The sequence below is a fragment of the Eulemur rufifrons genome, chromosome 14 (assembly GCF_041146395.1).
Source record: "Eulemur rufifrons isolate Redbay chromosome 14, OSU_ERuf_1, whole genome shotgun sequence".
In the NCBI taxonomy this organism is placed as follows: domain Eukaryota; kingdom Metazoa; phylum Chordata; class Mammalia; order Primates; family Lemuridae; genus Eulemur; species Eulemur rufifrons.
In genome coordinates this window covers 30,208,797-30,232,671 of record NC_090996.1, presented here as the reverse complement: position 1 = coordinate 30,232,671, position 23,875 = coordinate 30,208,797, and the positions used below count along the sequence as shown (strand labels likewise).

The 23,875-nt window shown below is 50.7% G+C and overlaps 1 protein-coding gene across 1 annotated transcript; it reads left to right on the top strand.

Annotated features, from left to right (window-relative positions):
- Window positions 1-558: 558 nt before the first annotated feature.
- METTL22 (methyltransferase 22, Kin17 lysine) lies at window positions 559-16,681 on the top strand. The gene is made up of 11 exons (XM_069486144.1): window positions 559-620; window positions 3,903-4,071; window positions 6,315-6,698; window positions 8,874-8,914; window positions 9,003-9,147; window positions 10,525-10,596; window positions 12,255-12,308; window positions 12,735-12,815; window positions 13,078-13,180; window positions 14,607-14,775; window positions 16,582-16,681. Exons 2-11 carry the CDS (start codon window positions 3,939-3,941, stop codon window positions 16,615-16,617), a joined length of 1,218 nt encoding a protein of 405 aa, XP_069342245.1. The 5' UTR covers window positions 559-620; window positions 3,903-3,938; the 3' UTR covers window positions 16,618-16,681.
- The last annotated feature ends 7,194 nt before the right edge of the window (window positions 16,682-23,875 follow it).

The following is a 23,875-nucleotide window of genomic DNA, read 5'->3' as shown; positions in this document are numbered from 1 at the left end:
AAGAGTCATGGGAAGCTGTGCTCTCTTGCTTGTCGTCTTCAGGACATTCTCAGGGGCAGGGCCTTTGTGAAATTCTGCCGGCAAGCTGGATGAGCAAACATAGCTTTCCGCATTTGCTACTTGGTCCCACACCTGGTGTTGGAAGCCTGTGAGTGGACGAAGGAATAACGATAACGACAGTGATAAATGCAGCAGCCAGCACGCCGGGGACCGGCACAGGCTCAGGGTCCCTGCATCCCGTTCCCATCTCAGGCCTCACCACTAAGTGTGTGGGTGACTTTGGGCGAGTTATTTAACTCCTTTGAGGAGTTTTCGGCCACCCACGTGCAGAGGCGTCCCCACCTAGACCGTTCGCCTCAGCAAACCGCGACAGGTGACAGCTCTGCCGCCTCCTCAGGCCGCCGCGCGCTCCAGGAACCCAGAGCCAACCAAGAAAGCGGCCAGCAGCGGCGCTCCCACGCACGCGCAGTTCGGGCTGGTGGGCGTGACTACGGGGAGGGGCGCGTGGACGGACGGGCGCGGGGGGCGGGGCCGCGCTTGCGCGGCCTGCCTGTCATGGCTGCCCCCTGAGTCCCGCAGTGGTGGGGTCGGCTGGGACTCCTGGCTGGGCCCCGCAGCGGGTAAGTTCCTGGGACAGGCGGCCGGACTGGGTATGGTGCAGGGAGCCTCTTGGCACTGTGCCTGGCTTTGAAATCCAGGCTCCCACGGACCTGAAGGCCCAGTCCCTAAGGCCTGACCCAATTCTTGCCTCAGTTTCCCCTTTTAAGTACGGGTGTTGGAGGAAGAAATCCACATGGTCACCTGGATTTTCATCCAGGGTCCAGGCAGCCTCCCTCGGTTCCAGATTAGGAAGGGAAGGCGATGCCCTAACTGTGATTGCTTTTTGAGAGGACAATGGTTAACAAGAGTGGAGTCGCGGAGGCGGCCAGACAGAACGAGGAGACCCGCAGGGAGGAGGTCTCCCGGAGCTGCTGACTCCAACTCTGCAAGCGGTAGCCAGGCCAACTCGTTCCACACCCCACCGCGGGCCTTGGTTGCTACAGCTTCCCAGTCTTCACACCCTGCCCTCCGTTATCCAGCGCGTGGCTGTAAACCGTCACGGAATCGTGCTCAATTCCTGACTGTGGAGTGAATGGCACCTAGTGGAAAGACAGACTGGGAGGAGGGAAGTTATTTCTACCTCCTAGTCCTAGCAAACTGTGTTTTGGGACAGTTTGACTAGGGACCTATAGAAGAGGAAGGTGGAAAGTGTCTGAGTGTGGCCCCCACAGCCCTATGAGAGGAGCCAAAAACACCTGTCATCTCCTGCTTCAGGGATGAACCAACTGGCCACCCGGGCGGGGGGCGGGGTGGGTTCTGTGAAATAAAATAGTGAAGGTAAGAAACCACTTTTGCTCATTCTGCTTGCCATCAAACTTTCACAAAGGGCAGCCCTATGGAAGAATGCCCTGAAGAAGGTAAGCAGGATAGAGCATAGGTTCCTGCCTCTCTTGCTTGAATCAATAAATTTTTTTAAAAAGATAAACTCACTGATCCTAGCCTTTGCCTCTCCCTGTACATAAGATAACGCCTGACCAGATTAATGGTGACGCCTTTGTAATCTATAACCAGATGTACTTTTGCACCCAAACTTTGATTAGATTCTGCTCTAAAGTAACTCCTGAGCACATGTAGAACCTCCACCACCTGATAAATAAGCTGTGGGCTGAAACACTGCTTGGGAGCAGTCTTAACTCTCTGAAAGACTCCTGGGTTGCAATCCTCAGTAAGACTCTGAATAAAACTAACTTTAATTCTTTAAGAGCTTAGTTTTTCTTTAGTGATAGTTCCATCCGCAACCTGGGTCTCCTTTCTCAGCTCTGCCCAGTGAGGAGAGGAGCCCAAAGCCCATCTAGCCTCGGCACTCCCATACAGACTCAGTCAGCTTTTCCTAACTAGAGAAACTGACCATTGCCTTTTTCTGTCTTCCCAGCATTTCCTTTAATGATAATAGTGATATTGCTATAGTGATAATACTTACTGTCTTTGTTTATTGAACATTTACTATGTCCTGAGCCCTGAAATTTATCATTGTCTCGTTTACTCCTCACGCGGGCCTTGAGATAGATACAAGAGGGCTTCTTTATTCCCAGGGAGCTGTTGCTGGGGAAGGCCCCTTAGAGGGAATCTTCTTCACCTAGGACTTACAGTGCAGAGTACATTTCCTGGGAAGGCTAGGTAGTTTGAATTTTAAATTGAAAATTCAACTACAAATTAAGAATTGCAAAGGGTTTTTGTCTCTATTTAAGGAAACCTGGTGTGTAATATTATGCTCACTTTTGGAAAGAGCAAAGAACATATATTTTTCTGGAATGTACTTTCTCCAACAAAATTGCACTATAGCAAAAAATGGCATCGTTTGGTGCACTTTTGACTTTCATGGCAACATCAGAGAGGATCTTTTATTTTTTTTCCCCCAAAAGCTTTATGTGGAGTCCTCAGTTTTCCCCCAGGACATCTCTCAGTCCTGGTAGAGCCAAATCTGCCTTTGAAACAATTTGTGTGGTAGGTCTACTCTTCCCGGATCCAGCCTGATAGTGCCAGGCCTTGTTGGTTGAGAGCTTGTGCCTGAGGGTGGAGCATTTCTCCATCGCTTTCACTGACACGGTGAAGTCCTGCATTGATTTGCCAGATTCACAGCTTTTCCTCACACCCCACTTGCTCTTTGCTGGCATATAGTGTCGAGTAGGAAAGCCAGAACGGAGACTTATAAGAAATTGTCTTTTTCCTGAAAATTTTTGTGTTGGGACAACTTTTGCTGCCTTGTGGCAAGCACTGAAACATAGGAACTCCACTTGTATACTCAGATCATGAGGATGCCTGGGTTCTGTTTTCCAGTTGAAGAAATGGAGGCCCTGAGGGGTTTTGCCACGTGCCTAGGGCACTCAGTGCGGTAGGAGCAGTTCCTGTAGGCAGTCAAGGGTTATGGGCAGGTCTGGGTCAAACACTTGAAACCAACCCCAGGACAAGGAAGTTGCTGGTATTTTACTAACACTGCTATGGGCCAAGAACTCTGCTGAGCACTTCAGCCCCCAGTGACACTGCAAGGTGGGACTGGCTAAAGAAGCAGGTCCAGAGAGATGAAGTGATTTTCCTGAGGTCACATAGCTAGGAGGTGGGAGACCAGAGTCCCCATCTGGTCTGCCCAGCTTTAAAACCCATCAAACTGCTGTCGTTTGATGCTTTTTGATGAGGTAGAATATTTGGTGAGAGGGAGACCCTTCCTGTTTTTGACCACTTTGCCTCGGGCATGGTTTTCTAAACTAGTTTTTGCTGTTTCACCATAATTTTTCCATATCTATATATCACCTGTGTAGTGATTCCCTTCACTGCTTTTCGTTTAAGTCCATTCACTTTTTTAAAAACTTTAATAGGAAAGCTTTAAAACAAATGGTATGTGGGTAGTTGGTATCAGCTTCTAGAATAATAAAAAGAGAAACTATATAGATAGGGCAAGCACATATGGCAAAATGTTCACAATCATTGAATCTAAGCAGTGGGTATATGGGTGTTTATTATATTCCCCTAACTTTATCTGTTTGAAATTTTTCATGATAAAGAAGTGGGAAAAAGGAAAGGAAAGGAAACTTTGTCACTATAAATGGAAATTCAGATCCCTCGCCATAAATAAAAGGTTACTATGAAAATGAATATATTATAAACAAAATAACATAATTAAATTCTAGCTGGATTCTTTTCCCTGGTCAAGTCGCTAAGACTTTCTAATTAGGAAAAATTGAAAAAGAATGGAAAAGGGAAGCCGTGTCTCCCTGGGAGACGCAGAGCTCTTGGCCACCTTGGTGTTTACACCTACACTTCCCCTGCGGGACCCGCCATGCTGAGGAGCTGTTCTCGCCTCCCAGGTGCGCCTGTCCCAGGATTAACGTGGAGCCTGGGCCATGGTGCAGTTGGCTCCCGGCCCAGCCATGGACGAGGTCACCTTTAGAAGCGACACTGTGCTGTCAGACGTCCACCTCTATACCCCGAACCACAGACACCTCATGGTGCGGCTGAACAGCGTGGGGCAACCCGGTAAGGTCCTGGGCCCGGGTGCCCAGCGGATCCCATTTTGTTTTCTGCTTTCTCATACTCATCTCTTTGGGGAAAATATTGGGAATAATGGCTAGTTTCATTGTTATCCTCACACTACTTCTTAAGTGCCCTTCTTTCATTGAGCAAATTCCTGTGCCTTGCTGAGCACCTACTGTGTGCTGGGGACAGGACTTGATGCTGGGAACACAGAATTGGGTGAGCCAAGCTCTGCCCTCAGCAAGCCCATGGGCCAGCACATGGGGAGACAGCAGTGGGGTTCCAGCTGTCCCTTCCCTGTCTGGCCACCTCCACGGCCATCTCTGCTTGCCTGGCTGCCTGTGTCTCCTCCCCCTGGGACTCCCTGCTCCACACTCTCCCCAGCCACCTCCCCAGCAGCCAAGGAGATCTTTTGGAAACGCACGTCAAATCACGGCACTCCCTGATGGGGACCACCTGTGATTCCCCATTGCTCTCAGGATAACATCCAGATTTCTCACCTCGGCCTGCAAGTGCCAGCCTGACACAGCCTCTGCCCCTTATGTCACCCTCCCTCACTGCACTGTGGCCACTGTCACCTCCTTCCTATCCCTCAGTCACTGCACCTGCTTTGTTCCCTCCCAGCCCTGGTTCCCCAAGTGTCATCTTGGACAAGCCCTGCCTGACCACCCTCCTAATTCTGATTACCCTGTATTAGCTCATTGTCCTGGTGTGATTATTAATACTTCCAATTTCCCTTCCATCCTAATTGGGATGATACATTTTACCAGGAGTCTATAAACTGTAGCCTGTGGGGCAAATCTGACCTGCAGCTTGTTTTTGTAAATAAAATTTTATTGAGATGTGCCTATGCCTGTTCCTTTACATGTTCTTATGGCTGCCTTAGTGCTGCAACGGCAGAGTTGAGGAGTTGCAACAGAGATCACATGGCCCAAAATATTCACTGACTAACCTGTCATAGAAGCAGCTTGCTGACCCCTGCGTCATATGGTTGCCATATCTGTGGCACACAGAATACAGTTTTACTGTATTCGTGGCAGTTAGTACACAGTCCATAATTATCTTACTTGTGTAACGTTTGTTCCCCCACTGTCCCCCTAAAATGTGAGTCCCTAAGATGTCCAATTCTGCTTTGTGTCCCCAGCACCTGGCATGGTACTCAGCACGGGGTCCACGTTCAGTGGTGTTTGTTGAATGGATGGATGGATGGATGGATGAGTGAAGTGCTCCAGAAACTGGCATAAGCCCAGGACAATGTGGGCGCCTAAAGAGAGGCATTGAATCCAGCCTTGGAGAAGATGCCTGAGCTCATGCCTACAAGCTGAGAGGGATCTACCCAGACAGAAGCAAAGGAAAGGCGCCCCAGGCAGTGCCTATGCAAAGGCCTGGAGGCAAGAGCTCTAGCCAGGGTCTTCCCATCATGGCCCTGCCCGTGGTGTCACAGTTGCATTTTCCCTGGAGAAGGTGGAGAACAGTGAGCCCCACCTCATGGCATGTAAGGGTGAAGGGAAGAGAAAGGACTGGGAACAGGTGTTGGGTACCTACTCTGAGCTAGGTGCTTTATACATTTATTATCCCATCATGGCCTGAAATAACCCAGGAGCAGATGCTATTATCCTCATAATGCAAATGAGGAAACTGAGGTGACTTGCCCAGGGTCAGACACCTGGGTGGCAGATGGTTCAAGCCTAGAGCTACCTGCTCTGAAGTCCTTGTACCTCCTGCCCCTGACCACCTCTCCTGGTACAGTGACTTTCTGGCCACCAGATGGTGAGGGATACTTCACATCCTTGTCCTGTCCTCCAGACCTTAAGGGGCAGAAGTGTGTCAGAGTAAGCGTTGAGCATTCTGGGTTTGAATCCTCCTCAGCCTTGTCCACATACAAAGCTGTGTGGCCTTGGTCAGCTCACTCAACCTGTCTAGGCCTCAGTTTCCATGTCTGTAGGATGAAGCTGATAATACTGTCTTCATGGCGATTGTGAGGGTTCAATGGATTGATGTGGGCCAAATGCCTGCACTGTAGATTCTCATACAATGGTGGCTGTTCATGGCGGTGGTGATGGTTATTATCTTGGTGGCCGCAGCCACCCAGCGTGGTCACAGCTCAATCAAATGGGACTGTCTGCTGGTGTTAGTGTATTTCTCCCTGGCCTTTAAAAATCCTTCCAGATGGTAATCCGATTTCCTCAGAGAAAGAGAAGACACCTTGAAATTCTTCTCATTGTGTGTCCTGTCTTGCCTTTCAGTTTTCCTGTCCCAGTTCAAGCTTCTGTGGAGCCGAGACTCTTGGACAGACTCAGGGGCTGAGGGTGGTGATCACCAAGATGCTCACGCAGAGGAGCCTCGTCCTGCTGGGACAGGCAGCACAGGGTCCCCTCCAGGAGGTGGCCACAGGCGTGAGGGTTTCTCCCTCCAGGCCGGGGCTGACAGCACCGGCCAGGAAGGGGCGGGAGCTCAGCTGGACGAGGACGGAGATTTGGACGTAGTGAGAAGACCGCGGGCCGCCTCTGATCTCCACCCACCGGGGCCTCCGAGAGACAAGGTACATCCCATGATTCTAGCACAGGAAGAAGACGACGACATGGGAGACGAGGCACACGAGGACAGCCCCCACAGTATCATCAAAATAGGTAAATGAAGGTCTGGCCCACCTGCCACCAAGGCAGCTCCGCAGCGTGGATCAGGGCACAGTATGGTCTGAGTGTTGGCTCTGTGTTCAGGCCTGGCCAGGACGGGACGGGCAGCGGGGGTTATCAGAACCTGTGCCGCACAGCAGGGAGAGCTCTCCAGAACCACAGCTCGCTCTTGCTCAACTCACGTCGCCACCAGCCTCACAGCCTTCTGTGCACTTCCTCACCTGTGGGCCTCTCCTGTGCTGTGCCTCCTTCCTGGAGCACCTGCCCCGGCCTCTGCTCTCAGCACGTTCCTCATGGCTGTGCAGGTCCCAGTTCAGTCACACCTCCTCCAGGAAGCCCCGCTGCTGCTTCCCCCACAACCGTGCGCTGCTCTAATTCAGCACGTCAGTGGTGGGGGGGCGTGCAGGGTGAGGTACAGTTTGCAGAAGCCTTGGCAGGGCTGGGCTGGCAACAGGGAGCCACGGGAGGCTCTGGAGCTGGGGTGTGGCAGATGGAAAGGGACGTAGATCCAGGATTAATCAGGTGTGGGACAGTCAGAGCTGGGAGCTAGAAGCCAGGTAGAGGAGGTGATGAAATGGCAGGAAAAGTGGGGCAGGAAAGAGGTTTCAAAGATGCTACCCACGCTGAGCCAGAGCTGAAGGGTTTGGTGACTCCATGCTTTCAAATCTGAAGACCCAGCACTCTGGAAACAGCAGGAGCACTAGGGAGCCAGGGCAGGAGTGGGGCGGCGATGGCTGAGTCCCTGCTGCATTGTGGGTATCTTTGCCAGGACCCTCTCCCCTAGTCTCATAGCCCCCTGGGGTGGGGGGTGCACAGATCAGGAAGTGACCAGCGTCAGGCAGCTCGGTGACGGTGAGGAAGGTTTTGAATCCACGTGGTCAATCTCCACAGCCGGCACTCTTGCCACCCCCAGCGCTGCTCATCTGGGGGAAAGGAACTCTGATTTGAGTCTGTTCATTACGTCCAGGGTCCCTCATGCTGCCTGAGGCCTTGTGGAAAGACCACAGTATCAAGTCCAGCCAAGATGCTGGTGGACAATGCATTTGTCACTTACTGGGGGCTCAGATTCTAAGTCTGCACATAGGGCAGAAGTCTTTAGTCAAATTTGCCCAAGAAAAGCCTTCAGAGAGCAGTGGCCCAGGTCCCCGGGAGCACCCCACACAGCCAGTTTTGCTCCTGGCTTTGGGACAGAGTGGCTGGCTTATGTTCTTTCTGGACCCTTCTTATACATCTTTAACACGGCAGTGCCCTTGACACAATGAAATGTTCGCTCTGTGAGAGCTCATGGGAACCAAAAAGAAACCAGGGATGTGCAGATTGCCCAGCCCCCCTCCTAGGGCCGACCGCATGGAGGGGACCATGACCCACCTACTCACAACCCTGCTATCCTCCACCCTTGTCCCTCCCTTGTTCCCCCCATCCCCACTCCTTTCTCCATGGGCACTTGGTTTGATTTGTGCAAGTCCGACGAGCATGCAAAGCTACCCTACCATGCATGTCTGTGTGTGTTCATTTGATGGCCATTACCAACTCACTCAAAAATACTACAGCGAGTTCTTATTTAGTAGCAAAGTGTCTCGTGTCATTCCTTTTTCTCCTTGATCTCATGTTTCCATTCTCTTCCCCCTCCTAGCCACCAGAATTCTATCCTAATGTGTTTTGTGCTTGAGAATACTTCCTATAATTACTTATCATGCTTCTCTTCAATTTTGTTAAAAAAGATATAAATTCAAACTCATTTTGTTAACTGCTAGTGTAGTTCTAAGTGTAAGAAAATATTTTGGAATGAGTTGTGATTAGTATCAGCATACAAATATATTTTGATTGCAAAATTTGCAGTTATTGACCATAAAAATGTGTGGAGTGATGCCTGTGTGTTTAGTTAGGTAGAATCAAGACTCTTGAGACCCTAGTCTCCGGGCTGTGGACATAGCTACCCAGTTACCTGTAAGAGAGTGAGCCGCAGCTCCTGGTCGCTGAGTGATGCTCAAACCGCCCCTCCCGACTGGGAGCACAGCCTGTGTTTCTGCTTCTCTCTCGAACACCTAACTCCAACCTCCAACGCCATCCGACCATGTTGGCAGGCTGCCATGCACCCCTGTCTTGTGGTTTTCTGTCCATCCCCATTTTCACAGTGGGCATTTCTCTTCTGGTTTCCATCCTGTCCAGAGCACACCATGGCCACCCCCCTGGAGGATGTTGGCAAGCAGGTGGGTAGGTCCCATCCACTTCCCGTGGCCCCGAAGGGTCTCTGCAGAGCCTCACGTTGCCTGTCCTTCCTTGTCATCTGCCTTCCAGGTGTGGCGAGGCGCCCTGCTCCTGGCAGACTATATCTTGTTCCAACGGGACCTCTTCCAAGGGTGCACCGTGCTGGAGCTTGGGGCGGGCACGGGGCTTGTTAGCATCATTGCAGCCACCATGGCAAGGACCGTTTATTGTACAGGTAACTACGCAACATCGCAGGCTGAGGGGAGGTAGTGATCTTCACAAGGCATGTACCGACTCTGTAAAAGAGGCAGAAACACTGGGAATTAGACATTGCCTGCTGTTAATTTTGCTATCCTGGTCCACTTGTTTTTTCAACCCTTCGATTTTTTTCTCAATATCAGAATAAGCCAGCAACACCAAGTCAGTGGCCACAGCATCACCTGCAGGTCTCGCAGCAGGTGCCTGGCCCCTCTGCTTATACCCTGAGAAAGAGAACATGTCTCAGAAAACCATGAGAAATATGCCCTTTTAGAAGGCTTTGAAAACAAGTTTATTGGCCAGGCATGGTAGCCCATGCCTGTGAGCCCAGCACTCTGGGAGGCCAAGGCAGGAGGATTGATTGAGGCCAGGAGTTTGAGACCAGCCTGAGCAAGAGTGAGACCCCATCTCTACTAAAAACAGAAAAATTAGCTGGGCGTGATGTTGTGTGCCTGTAGTCCCAGCTACTCAGGAGGCTGAGGCAGGAGGATCACTGGAGCCCAGGAGTTTGAAACTGCAGTGAGCTATGATGACGCCACTGCACCACTCCAGCCTGGGCAACAGAGCAAGACTGTCTCAAAATAAAATAAAAAATAAATATTTTAGGGCCCATCCCAAACCCCCAACTCACACCTTGCTGAGGCGAGAAAGGATGTTGAATATCTAAATTTTAACACACTTCCCAGTTGGTACCTTCAATTTGCTTTTCTTTTATGCCTGAGGTTGAGCCTCTTAGTATAATGAAAATCTATTTATGTGTCCTTTTCATGTCCTTTTCTGTGAACGTGGTGCTTGTATACTTTGTCCATTTTTTTTTTTTTGAGACAAGTTCTCTGTCACCCATGCTAGAGTGCCATGGCCCAATCATAGCTCACTGTAACCCCAAATTCCTAGGTTCAAGTAATCCTCCTGTCTTGGCCTTCCAAGTAGCTGGGACTACAAGCATGTGCCACCATTCCCAGCTAATTTTTTTTAGCTGGAGATGGGGACTTGTTTCATTGCACAGGCTGGTCTTGAACTCCTGGCCTGCATACCAGCTCCTAGGGTTGCTGTAAACATGAAAGGGTGAACTATGGGATGTTTTATATACTCAGAAAATGTTGGGAGCGCTCACCCCTTCCTTCTGGAGCACAGAGTCTCTCCCCACCAGGATGAGAATCTCTCACTTAGGGCACAAATCAATGAAAGGAGCCTTAAGGTGAACATATTTAATTTTGTCAGTAGGACTCACAGGAGAGACAGTACGGTAGTATCTGCAGTCGAGCCCTCGACAACAGTTCTCTCTCAGCAAAAATGTGGAGATGAGAGTGTTGTAACGACTGGCGCTTTACAGGCTGCCCTTCTGTCGTTCCAGATGTCGGTGCAGATCTCCTGGCCATGTGCCAGCGGAACATTGCCCTCAACAGCCACCTGGCTGCCACTGCAGGTGAGGCCCGGCAGGTCTTCTGTTTGGCAGGGGGGACAGACACCAAGACTGTGACCCTGGAAGGCAGGTTCCACCTGCTTCCCTTTGCACCAGGTGAACAGAGGGAGCATAGCGACTCCATCCTGGAATCACGTCCTCCTTCCCACAACTGCCACCACGTCCCACTTCAGCTCCTCTCTCCTGCATGTGGGCAGCGGCCCCCAGCTAGTCTCCCTCACCCTTTTTTGCCCAGTCCAAGCTGTCCTCCATGCAGCATCCAGGGTGACCTTTCTAACATGCAAGCCTGACCCCTTCCCTCCCCACTGAAAACCTTCCAGGGGCTCCATCACCTATGGGATGAAGTCGGGACTCTTCCTCGAATTCCCAAACCTCTCTGGCCTGGCCCCTGCCTGAGTTCCCACCTCCTCTCCTGACAGTCCTGATGTCCAGCCTGCGTCCAGCGAGCCAAGGACTCATGTCACAGGCAGATATCCCCCCACCCCCACCTACCTGATCGTCCAGTCCCCGCACAGCCGGCAGGGATGAGTGGACACGATGGGCGATGGCTGCCATGTCCTCATGGGCCACCTGTCCAGCCCTTCCTCCTCCTAACAGCCCTGCGGGCTTCGGGCCCTCCAGAAGTTTCTGGTTGCTCATCCTGTCCCTTCTCCCGTGGGGTCTGACCCTGTCTGTCTGCAGCTGCCTCAGCACACGTGGCCCAGCCTCCTTTGAGGCCCCTTCCCATGGCACCTTTCTCTTGCTGTCCCCCTGCCCACGTGCTCTCCCTCCTGGCAAGTCCTTGTCACACTCAGATCTCCAGATCTCCAGATTAGAGGTCAGAGGCAAGTCCCCAGACAGACTCCAGTGACATGTTGAGCCATCACATTTTAACATCTGCTCGTGTGACTAGTTGATTGGCATTTTCCATCCCCCCTGGACTACAGGCTCTGTGGGCCTTGTCTGTGTTCATCACCGTGGTGTGTTTGTTGACTGCCCCTTGTGCAGTAGGCAGTGGAACAGAGACCGGAAGGGAGCAGCAGGCCTGCTGCCAGAGCCTTTGCTGTCACCCCTGGTCTCACAGATGAGCTCCCTTCTCTCCTCCCGGTGTTTGGCCCATCCTCCTGACGTTACCCTGGCCACACGGGCTTGTGGTTGTCTCTTAACCTGCCCATTTTCCCTAAGGTGGCTGGTCCCCAAGAAGGGGCACCATGAGTCTTAAATCTTTATGTTCCCTGTGCCTGGCACAGTCGCTGACACTCAGCACTCAGAAAATGCCAGAAGGGCCAGGCACAGTGGCTCATGCCTGTATCCTAACACTTTGGGAGGCCAAGGCGGGAGGATCACTTGAGTCCAGGAGTTCAAGACCAGCATGGGCAATAGCAAGACCCTGCCTCTACAAAAATTAAAAAAAATAATAATAATGCTGGGAGGATTGATGGATGAATGGAGGGGAGGGACGGAAGGTGGTGATGGGTGGGAATGAGGGAGGGAGGACAACCAGGGTGGGTAGAGGATGGATGGAAGGAAGGGTGGGAGGTGGAGGGTGGATGGATGGGAGGCTGGAGGAGTGGGTGGAAGGATGGATAGATAAGAGGGAGGATAGACGAGTGGATCTTGGTGTATCCTTTTTCCTAATTATGTTTAGAGTTAGGGGGTTATGTTTATATTTGTTTTTACAGGTGGTATAGTTAAGGTCAAAGAACTGGACTGGCTGAAGGACGACCTTTGCACAGGTGTGTGTTTCCCTTTGATGTCCGGTTTGATTCAGTGGTTCCTCTGTAATTCTTTGAGGCCATCAGCTCTGTGGCCTTGATTGAGTGGCGGGGTCCCAGCTTTTGCTACACTCCTCGACAGTGGTGCTAATCATGTTCTGCACAGGGCTACTGGCCAAGGCAGCGGTGAGGCCAAAATCTGCCCTCCCCTCACTGGCTGGGCAGGCACCTGGCAGAAAGGGCACCTCTTACGCTGTGCGTGTGCACAGGCAGCGGCCAGCCTGCAGCTGGGATGCCGGCAGGCACGTCTGCCTGGCGGTACCCACCGCACCAAGCTTCCCCCAAGCATGTTTCTTCTTTCTTCTCCTAAAGCTTCCTTTGGTGAGAGCTGGTGGCCAGCAGAGAAAGAAACGAGCATAAAATGTCCTTTTCTTTCTTCTTTCATAGATCCTGAGGTCCCCTTCAGTTGGTCAGAAGAGGAAATCTCTGACTTGTACGATCACACCACCATACTGTTTGCAGCCGAAGGTAAGAAAACTCTCCTTCGTCGTACATGTCCTTTGTCATTACCTGTAGTCCTGTGCAGTGTCCCCTCACCTCTGCTGAGTTCTCTGCGTTTTGGAAGCACCTTCCAGGGCGTTCTGCCCCATCTGCGTACAGGTTTAATCCTGAGACCTGTCGCCGCTCTGAGTTGATAAGGATTCCCTCTGTAGTGCCCACGGGGGTCCCTTGGAGAAGCACCTCTCTTTGATATTTGCATGTTTTCCTGATGCCTTTTCTCTTCCTGCAGTGTTTTACGATGACGACTTGACCGATGCTGTGTTCAAAACTCTCTCTCGACTCGCCCACAGATTAAAGAATGCCTGCACGGCCATTCTGTCGGTGGAGAAGAGGTGAGCTCTGCACCCTGGGGTCATGCTGGTGCCCTGGGTATCAGCCACGCTCTCACCTTCTGAATGCGTCCTTGTCCATGTGCCATTACTACTCACTCCCATTTATTGAGCACCTACCCTGTGCCAGGCCTGTGCTAGTCCCTGCATCCATCACCTTGCTTAATCCTCGTACTAAGCCGGTGGGCAGGCGCTGCCGACCCAATTTTACAGGAGGTGGCAGGAAGGCCGAGGGACATCAGGGACGTGTCCAGAGCACAGCTGATCAGGGGTAGTCACAGACATGGATGCCAACTGCATCCCAGAGCCTCAACGTTTGGCTACCACTCTCCATCGAGACCTCTCTTTCTGAACATCCTCTCAGGGGACCACCTATCCCTGCTGCTCCGCCAGGTCTTCCCTCTGGCTGGTACAAACAGAGTTTGTGCTCATTTCTCCTCACCCGAAAGTCCCTCCTGGGTGTTTCCGCTCAAGCGTCCCAAAACGTTAGATGGCTGCATTTATTGAGTGTCCACGTTGTGGCAGCTGCAGTGCTAGGGACTTCACACACATTCCCCCTGGTACTTAAGACAGTCTACAACTTTCCTGAAGGCAGTTTGGAATATGCAGCCAAAGCCGTAAAACTGAGTGTATTTCTTGACCCAGCAATTCAACATCCAGAAATTCGAGATACGCACTGACATGTTTAGGAGGAAATGCTATGATGCCTGGCAATGGCTTTTTAATAATTCAGTGGGGTGGGTGGACAGGGGCTAAAGCCAGTGGTGGCTTCATCTTACTGTTCTCACTCCTTTTGCATGTTTGAAATTTTTCATAAAAGATTTTGGAAATAAGAGAGAAAGCAGCAAAGAGCTTGAGTTACAAGTTAAATCATCTTGCAGATTCAGGTGTTGAAAGGCAAATGTCAGGGTTGGGAGATGCATTTCTGACGTTGCTCGCTCACTCTGAAACCTCCACAACCTCCCGACTGCCTGGCAATTTTACCTCCATCCTCTGTGCTCTGAGTCCTCTGCACCGCCTCTCATTCATTCATCCCACAGATGGTGACGGGGCAGCTCCGTGTGCCAGATTCTGTGCCAGCTGCAGGCAGAACATGGCAGGAGCAGGTGGAGGCCCATCCTCAAGCATCGGCCTGAGTCTGCCTCTTGCACCAATCTGTAGCTTCTCAGGGGCAGGGACGTCTTTATCTTTCCAGTGGTGTCATCTTGGGCACATGACTTCGGCTGTCTGAGGCTCAGTTTCCACATCTGTAAAATGGAAGTAATAACGTCCCCACCTCCCAGATTCAGGAAGGAATTGCAGGCAGTTAGCATGAGATAGGCGCTCAGCAAAAATCCGCTCAGAGGAAGTGGAATCAGTGAGGCAACAGGAAAGCAAGTTGGGTGTCCAGGAATGACAGCAGTTTGAGAGTCGGCTGGTTGGTTTGCAGACTCAACTTCACACTGAGACACTTGGATGTCACGTGCGAAGCCTACGATCACTTCCGCTCCTGCCTGCATGCGCTGGAGAAGCTCGCCGACAGCAGACTGCGCTTCGTGGTGGAGCCCGTGGAGACTTCCTTCCCGCAGCACCTCATCTACGAGCGCATCCGACAGCTGGTAGGTCCGCGGCACGGGCAGGGCCTCGGGTTGCTTTGCCCTGGAGCGGCTGACGCCGGGCAGAGGAGGTGATGATTGGGTCCTGCAGGGGGTGAAGGCTGCATACTTGGCACCATCTTTAGTGAAACCTGTGGGGGGATCTGCACCCCATTCTCAGCAGTTACCATGCATGTCTGGAGGTGGCCTGCTGATGAGGCTTCACCTGCAACTTTGTAGCACATTCTTTCCGTGTGGGTAGTTCAGACTCCAGAGGAAGCAAGACCAAGGGCAGGAGGTTGTTTGGGGAAAAGGAAGTCAGTGAAGGGGAAGTTGGTGACCTACAGATCTTAATGCCAGGGCCCGGGCATGGCAGCTAATGGTCACATTCTCACTGTGGAACTATTCTGGCCTCCCAGACTGAACCTGTCTCATTACTGCTGACCCTTCTGACTGAGCACAAGGGACCCCATCTTATCAGGGCTCTGGGTGGTTGATTGTCCTGACAGCGACAGCTAGTGTGTGTCAGGCACTGTGCTAAGCACTTTTTGTCCACTGTCTCTTCTATTAACGCCAACAGCGTCTATTAATGGCAACAGCCCAGACAGGGTGTGTCACCCAGCCAGGAAACGGCTGAGCTGGGACCTCATCCTACATGTCACTTGCTATTGCAGCTTTTTTTTCATTTCAGCATATTACAGGGGTACAAATGTTTAGGTTACATATATTGCCTTTGCCTCTCCCAAGTCAGAGCTACAAGCGTGTCCATCCCCAGACAGTGCACACCACACCCATTAGGTGTGAATATTCCCATCTCCTCCTCCCCACTCCCACCTGCCCAACACCGGATGAAAGTTACTACCGTGTGTGCACATACAGTACTTTTCTTGTACATTACATTCACTAAATATTTGAAAATATATTGAAGTAAAATTGAATTTTTTTTTTTTGGTCATAAGAAAATATTAAGAGTTATTGTTGCAGTTTTGACAAGCTGCAGGTTTCTTGCAGCTTTTTAAATCCTGCACTTGGGGGAAATTTCAAAATTACCCGGAAAAATTCCTTAAAATTATCAGGAGCTGGATTCATAGTGGAACAAAGATTGAGAATCAGCTTCTCTTATCTTTGCCTCGTGGCTGTGGCCTCCCTTTCTCTGTGTCTTCAGCGACCCAGGCCTAGTTCTAAGGAGGCAAAGGGGAAGATGAGGGTTACCAGGGGCTGCACACTGTCATGCCCTGGCCCGTTTCCCAAGCAAGTGTGGTATGGAATCTGTGTGGTTCTGTGTGTCAAGAGGACCTGACATTCGTCACTGTGCCACCTCTGGGCAGCCTCCCTGCCTGTCGGCTCAGTCAGCCTCCAAGCAGACAGCAAACACTCCGCGTCTGCTAGTGAGGACGGGAGGCTGCAGTAAGACCTGAGCGTGTATCTGTGCATTCTCCACCTGCCAGCAATAAGAGTAGTGTCACATGACTGGGAAACTCAGCTTCTTACAAAATTCAGCAGCCACAGTACATGGTGCTTAAGATCTCCTGAAATGGAGAGATTGTGGCGACAGGCTGCCATTCTCCCGGTCCCTTTTGATTGTGTGACACCTGGTGGCCCTTCGGTTAATGCCAGGATCCATTCATCTAGGTTCCCTGCCACAGTCAAACAGAAGGAACAGCCCAGAGCAACAAAGGGAAGAAAGCTGCCCGCTCCCGCACTAGCTTGCGTGGCGCCGTGGTTTGCATGTTGTTTGATGACTCTCTTTGGCTAATTACTTTCCTTGATGAAATTGTAGCGGTCTTATTTGCACACTTGAGGAACCTGTCCTTTCTCTATTTGCTGCAGGAGCTCTGGAAGATCATAGCAGAACCAATAAAGTGACCTGTGGCCTCAAAGAGGCACGGCATCTCAACTGTTCTTGTAATATATTTCTAATAAAATCAAATGCTCACCGAAGTGATGCACTCGAGGTTTTGACATTCTAAATATATGGCAAATGTGCCTTATTGTGTGACCCAAGATGGTTTCCTGGGGTCTGTCACTGCCTCCCAGTAGCAGCCAGAGAGTGTTAACTGCCTGGGCGGGGGTCTATTGGTTGCCTGTTTCTAGTGCTCGATATGTGTCCTGGAGTGTTTCAAACGCTGCTTGGTCAAGTTGAGCTGCTTGGTCAAGTTGAGCGAATGTTCTCAACTTGATTTCACCCAAGGCAGTTATTTCAGCCATGCACTTCCCTTGGGGGCAGGGCCTTGGCCGTGCAGGTAGGTTTTTATGCTCTCCTGTGTTAACTGTTTATAAATGTCTTTAACATCATTGTCACAATTGCCATAATAACACCGCTCAACACAAAAGCCTCATTTCCTCCCGAGGCTCTGTGTCCTCCATCCCCATTCCTCCGTGAAGGACTCATGATGAGGAAGGGGCTGGAGCTGGCCCCAAGAGTGGACTGGACTGGCATTGGCCTTTGTCCTTAGTGTTAACCCTTTATAACCCAAATCAGGTATGCTTAGAACAAACATAAGATCTGCTCTTCTGTGTCATTTACAGTCATCCACCTCAGAGGTGTTCCCTCCAGCCTGGGCTCATCTTCCTTCGCCCCTCCATCTCTCCACCTTGCATCACATGCACAGACGGATGCTGGTCTTGTCTGTCTGTCTGCCTGGTTTTTTATCTTTGTGCTTCTCCTCCCATATCCACCTCTGTGTCCCTCTCCCACTCTCTCTCACCTCTTCTCTCTCTACTTCTCTGCAGTTTTGGCCTCATCTTCCTGCATCCCTTGGCCCTCCCTGCAGCCCTCTCCCCCGCCTCCCTGCTGCTGCTGCACACTTTGCACGGGGGGCCGGCATGGCCCCTCCCTGCCCACCCATGCAGACCAAGGCTCCTGGCTTCTCCGTCCAGCTGTCCATGCTCTTGCTCGCTTCTCCCCACCCACCCAGGTCCGAATCCCAGGCCCATTGCACCCCCAGTCATTGGCTTGTCCTTATACTGGGGCTGGGCATTTGCGGGTCTAAATTCATTTCATCTTCCCAAAAAATTTAAGAAATTAGCAGGCTTGTTATATCCACTTTACAGTTGGGAAGACTGAGGCTTCAGAAGGAAAAGAATCTCCGTGAGGTCAAGGACCTTGTTTGTCTTAAACATCACTATATCCCTGGCGTACGGTCTGGCACAAAGTAATTACTCAACACATACTGTTGAATTAATTGCTAATAGAAATTAGTAATTAGAATATTTCCTAATTATGGGTACTTTTGCCTCCAGGGGCATCTGGCAATGTCCAGAGGCATTTTTGGTTGTCACAAGTAGGGGAGAGGGTGCTGCTGGTATCTAGTGGGTGAGGCTAGAGATGCTGCTAAACGTCCTACAGAGCACAGAACAGCCCCCACAACACAGAATTGGCCAACCCAAAATGTCAACAGTGCCAACGCAGAGAAATCCTGACTTGGAAGAAGAAAACCAGCTACTTTAGGAAAGAGAAGGGTGCAGGGGAGGCAGGAGAGTGAGTCTCACCCTGCCCCTCTGGGATCAGGAAGAAAACCTGCACATGTACATCATCCGTGTACATTATCTGTAAATCTCCTAAAGAGCCTAAAAGGCAGAAGTGATCCTTATTTTACATGCGAGAAATCTGAAGCTCAGAGAGGTTAAGCAACTTGCCCAACATCACCCAGCTACTAGGCGCAGCATTAGGCTTGGAGCCCACATCCTTTTGACTCCCAGGCCCATATGCTTTTCCCACATTCCCATTGTGTGGTCCCTGGGCCAGCAGCCACAGCCGGGACACTGTCTGGATTCCTGTTAGAAACGTAGCATCATGGCCCAGCCCAGAACCTGCATTGGACAAGACATTGCATGGTTTATCTTTGAGAAGCCCTGGGGGCCACAGCAGAGCCTTTGACTATTCCTGTTTTCTAAGGTTCCTGCACAAAAACTGTCCCTGACAGACTCGCCCTAATGGAGCAGAGTTGCAGATCCCAGTGGGATATATTAATAATGAGTCTTCAAAACAGAACCCCACTAGACAGAGCGCCCAGCTGGTGATACGTGAGCACTAACGGTGGCATTTTCCTAGCACTCTTGGGGACAAGCCCATACACATAACTGGCACCAAGCAATTGAGTTGTCACGGCTTCACCTGGTGCATTAAAGGGAACTGCTTTTATGTCTAAACCACTTGGCCTGAAAATCTTCCTCTAAGTGGAGCCCAGAATTAATCTTGATCCACCATAACTCAAAGTATCATCAGAGTTTCACTTCCCAGAGTCAAAGTGCGCAGCATCACCATGTTTTATGGCCCGGCTTGAACCCCTGCAAGTGCTTGTTTGGCAGCGATATTTCAGAATCATCAAACCACCGGGAAGTTCTCCTGGGTAATTAACCCAGGCCATTGGACTCATTTTTTTTTTTTTTTTTTTTACACATTCTAACGTTTTCAGAGAAATATGTGGCCCAGAGAGGGGACTTGGTGGTTCAGCTGTAGCTTGCACGGGAAAGATCTGTTAAAACCAACAAATAGTGACACTGGTCTCCAGCGCCTCTCAAACTGCTGTGTACAGGAAACACCTGGGGTCTTGCTGAAATGCCGATTCTGACTCAGGTCCTGGGCAGGCCCGAGGCTGCAGCTTAACAAGCCCCCAGGTGATGCTGGTCCGGGGGTCACACTGAGGAGTGTGGCTGCAGCGTGTCATTCTTGGTTCAGAGCACAAACCCTGGAGTTAGGCAGACCTGGGTTCAAACCCTGGCTCTTTCACATGCCAGCGATGATCTTGGAGAAGTGACCTAGCCTCTCTGAACCTCAGTGTCCTCACCTGTAAAATGGTAAGAGTTTCCCCTGCCCTTTCTGACCACAATTAATCAATCAATCAATCAATAAAGTAAGTTAGTGCATGGGTACAAACTTGCAATTAAATAGATGAAACCAGTTCTAATGTTCCACAGCAGAGTGGGCTGGCTATAGTTAGCAACAATATATTGTATACTTCAAAGTAGCTGGAAGAGAGCACTTGAAATGTTACCAACACATAGAAATGATAAGTACTCAAGGTGACAGATACCCCACATACCCTAACTTAATCATTACACATTCTGTGCATTTAAAAAACACTCTCATGTAACCCATAAATATGTCAAATATGTATCAATAAAAGATAAAAATGGTAAAACTTCTTTGGGGGTTATTGGAAGCTGTGCCTGGCATTGGGGAAGTTTCAGTAGATGGCAGACATAGTCCTAACATAGAGTTTTTTTGGTTTGGGAGCATTTTCAACTTGCACACTGTGGCCTGAGTGATTTATAAGGTTCGATTATCTAGTATCATCGCCTGCTGGAGAAATCGTCGTGATGCACAGACCCGAGAGCTTGATTCCCTACCCATGTCTATACCCTAGTTACATAGGGCCAAGGGCTGCCCACCAACGCAGGGCTCCCTTAGTCTAGGTGGGTCCACACCTGAGGATTTCACAGCAAACAGAGGCTGACGTGACATCCCACTTTTATCTTAACTCTGCACTGCAGAACATGAACTCCTTTTCTCACTTGAGGAAGCTTTGTCATCCTGCCTAGTCCTTCATTATTAAGGTAAATAAGACTTTTGACACTTGCTAAATATTGACTTTAAGAGAATGACTGTCTTCATGGTTCAACAATTACAATTTCAGCAGTGTTGATAAGTGCTAGGAAGAACGATAAAGCCCTCTGGGGGCTGGGAGAGTGTAGATGAGGGTGGTAGCTACTGCAGGTGAGGTGCTACTGCAGGTGAGACGGGAGAGTCCCGGAGAGTGAGGGGCAGCAGCTGTGTGGAGTGAATGAACCGGGGAGTGACTGGATGAGTGAACTGAAGCCAGAGCTACCAGGCTGGGCTCCTTATTCTGGCCCAACCAATGGTGAAGACAGGTGCAGAGATTGTTCTTGATTTCGGAGCTCCCAGCCAGCCCGAGGTCATGCTCTCCTCTCCCCACGGGGGTTCCTCCCTGAGCACCTCGCATCCCTGCTGGCTCCCGGGAGGGCTTTCACCGCGAGGTGGCGCCCCAACCTCATGAGTTGACAGCAGGATGTGCCGGAAAGGAATCCAGGCCACGGTCATCAGTCCTCTAGGTGACTGGCAGCCACACCAAAGTGTGGGTCCCCAGTGAGTCTTGGGGGGACCTAACTAACCTGCCATTCATTATACAGTGGCACAACATCAGTTCTGAGAGCCACCAGCATCCAGCTAGCCCCATACCCTAATTTGGATCAAACCCACCTTTACTGAGCACTTAACTGTTGATCTCATTTATCTGCACAACCACCCTGTATCCATTTTAGAGGCAGGTAAGCTAATGCTCGGCTTATGGAGGCTGTCCAAGGTCACAGGGTTCAGAGGTAGCAAGGGCGGGTCTAAGCCCGGGTCTGTCTTTCCACTGGAAAGCCAGCATTCTTCCCATGCCCTCTGCCCAGGATGGGTGTTGCTTGTCTGAAGTAGACTGAGCAGCCCTGTGGATTAGAGACTGTGCTGTGCCATTGTCCTGGGACCAAAGGGTTTGACATAGCAGGGCTGAGACATGATCACAGCTTTATTCTGCCTTCCTAAGGCATCAGGAACCAATGGACATTGGAGCCATCCAATGTCTTTGGGGCAAGAATGTCTAGACTAGGAAGGATCCCAGCTTCAAAATGGGCTCCATGGGCAGGTGGTAGAGTTTCCAGCTTCAGAGCTCACCAAGAAAGCAGCCTAGATCCGATGGTTTGGATGCTGGGGCCAGGGAAAAGTGGAGCTGAGCCTTCTCCTCATACCCCCTTGAGGTTTCTCAGAGGCAATAAAGTTTGGTTCTTAAAATGTGGTGCCTTGCGTTTGAACTCAGACCAGCCCTAACACTCCCTGAGCCTTAGAATCCTGGTCCATAAAATGGGTTTGCTACTAGTACTTCTCAAGGTTGCACTTGATAATTCATGTAAAACATCTAGCATTGGCCGGGCGCGGTGGCTCACGCCTGTAATCCTAGCACTCTGGGAGGCTGAGGTGAGAGGATTGAGCTCAGGAGTTGGAGACCAGCCCGAGCAAAAGCGAGACCCCGTCTCTAAAATAAATAAATTAACTTAAATTAAAAATAAACATCTAGCATCTAGCTCGGCACAGGAGAAACGGTCAATAAATGGTAGCCGCCATCATCATCATCAGTATTATTATCCACTGCCGCATTTCTGTTAACTGCCTGTCTCAGGGGAATGGAAACTCCCCGAGTGGGCGCCTTGCTCAGCGGTTAATGATGGTGAAACAATCGCGCTCACCTAAACACCTCACCTAAGTGTTACTTGACTGACAGCGTGGGTTATTTTGGGGAGGAAAAAAAATCCATCAAGCTCTTGAGTGCCCCATTCCTGAAAGGTTTCCATGACAACACACACCTGGTGTTCCAGGGGGAGGGCGGGCACATGGGGAAGAGTTCAGAACTGAAACCCAGAGACTAGGGGGGGCGTCCTCCCACTCTTCCTACTTTTCTGGCTGTGTGTGCGCACCCCCGGCTCCATCCCGGCCCTGAGCAATACGCTTTGTCTCTTTTAAACCTCACCACAGTCCTTTGCAGGTGAAGCAACTGAGGCTCAGAGAAGTTAAAACTTGCCCAAAGCCCAGTCTGCTAACCACACGCTCTGTAATTTTGGCCCGTTCTGGGTTTCACGTGTCAGACTAGAAGAGTGACCCTGGAGCAGGGTTTCTCTGGCTCAGATGGTTGACACGTCGGGATAGCTCTGAAGCGACTGTTCTGTGCTGGCTCCCAGCGGTCCCCAATTGGATGGAGCCCCAGTTGCCCCCTGCGATCATTTGCTGGATCACTCACCCTTTATTATCTGCCCACTGGCATCTCCTGGTGTCAGCCCCACCGGTGTGTGCTGCTGCCACTTCCCAAACAAAGAACTCAAACCTCTCAGGGTTAGGGTCCATTTCTCGAGGAACCCAACTGTAAGATGGTGATTCCAATAATGATCATGGTAATAGCTAATATTTGTTGAGTGCTTATTACACGCCAAAGACTCCACTACATGCTACATGCTCTAAGACATTTCTCCCATTTAATACCCATGACAGCCCTGTGATGCAGGCGTTATGATCACCGTCCCCGTTTTACAGATGAGGGGCTGAGGCTCAGAGAGTTTAATCTGTGTAAAGTCATACTCCTCTTAATTGTCCCGGGCAGACTATGACCCCAGATCTCTTTAACTCCAGCATTTGAGGATATAACTGCTCTGCCACACTGTCTCCTAGTTTCCATCTTCCACTGTCTGTAAGCAGAGGGATGAGGATGAGGGGGAGAAAGGACAGTTGGGTCTGCTGGCCTGGGGGCGGGGGCTAGGGGAAGTTCAATCTCAGTTTGCATTTTCTCCTCTGTGAGGTTTCAGCAGGGAGTTGCTGGACAGCTCCTTGGGGCCAAGGAAAGGGTGAGATGAGTCAGTTCACTCTGTTGTCCTTTTCATGCAGTGAAGTTGATTAAGTACTAATAGAGCACCTACTGCATGCCAAACACTGTCAGAAAGAGTCATCAAAGGTCTCAGAAAGGACATACATGGTTAGCTGTTTTCTCCAGCACTGGCGGCGAGAGAGGGAACCACACTCCATCTGACTCCCTGAGATGCCCTCGGCAGGTATTGGCAAGAAGAGTTGGGGTGAACGTGAGTGCATCTCCAGCCACAGGAGGAAGGAACCAAGGATGTATTAAGCTCCTTCCATATTCTTGGAACTACATACACATTAACTAATGCAGAGCTTCTCAGCCTCAGCACTATAGATGTTTTGAGGATTGTAATTGTTTGTAGTTAGGGGCTGCCCTGTTCATTCGCTGCCTCTAGGAAGACCTGCAGGACACAGGGGTGGCAATAGGGGATAACACAGTTCCTCTGTCAGTTCAGGGTGTCCTGAGCTAGAGGGAGAACTTCACTGTCATGGCTCTTTGGGGCTGGCAGCTGTGAAGGTCCCAGCCATCACGATGATAGTGGAACAAAGCCATGATGTGTCAGTGACATGTCACATGCAGCAGCTGCTTCTGTTGGGCACAGCTCACTTGCTCATGTTATCCCCATCTTACCAGTTCATTCAGATAAGGAAAGCTGGAGATAGCCCCTGGGTCTTCTAGGAGCCCAACACAAGGGCCAAAATATGCAGTGCTGGTCA

Excerpts from the sequence above, each read along its gene's own strand:
- METTL22 (XM_069486144.1), top strand. The coding sequence starts at position 3,939 with ATGGTGCAGTTGGCTCCCGGCCCAGCCATGGACGAGGTCACCTTTAGA. Across the intron at positions 9,148-10,524 it reads AAGGACCGTTTATTGTACAG|ATGTCGGTGCAGATCTCCTG; the intron begins GTAACTACGCAA and ends CTGTCGTTCCAG. Across the intron at positions 12,309-12,734 it reads GAAGGACGACCTTTGCACAG|ATCCTGAGGTCCCCTTCAGT; the intron begins GTGTGTGTTTCC and ends CTTCTTTCATAG.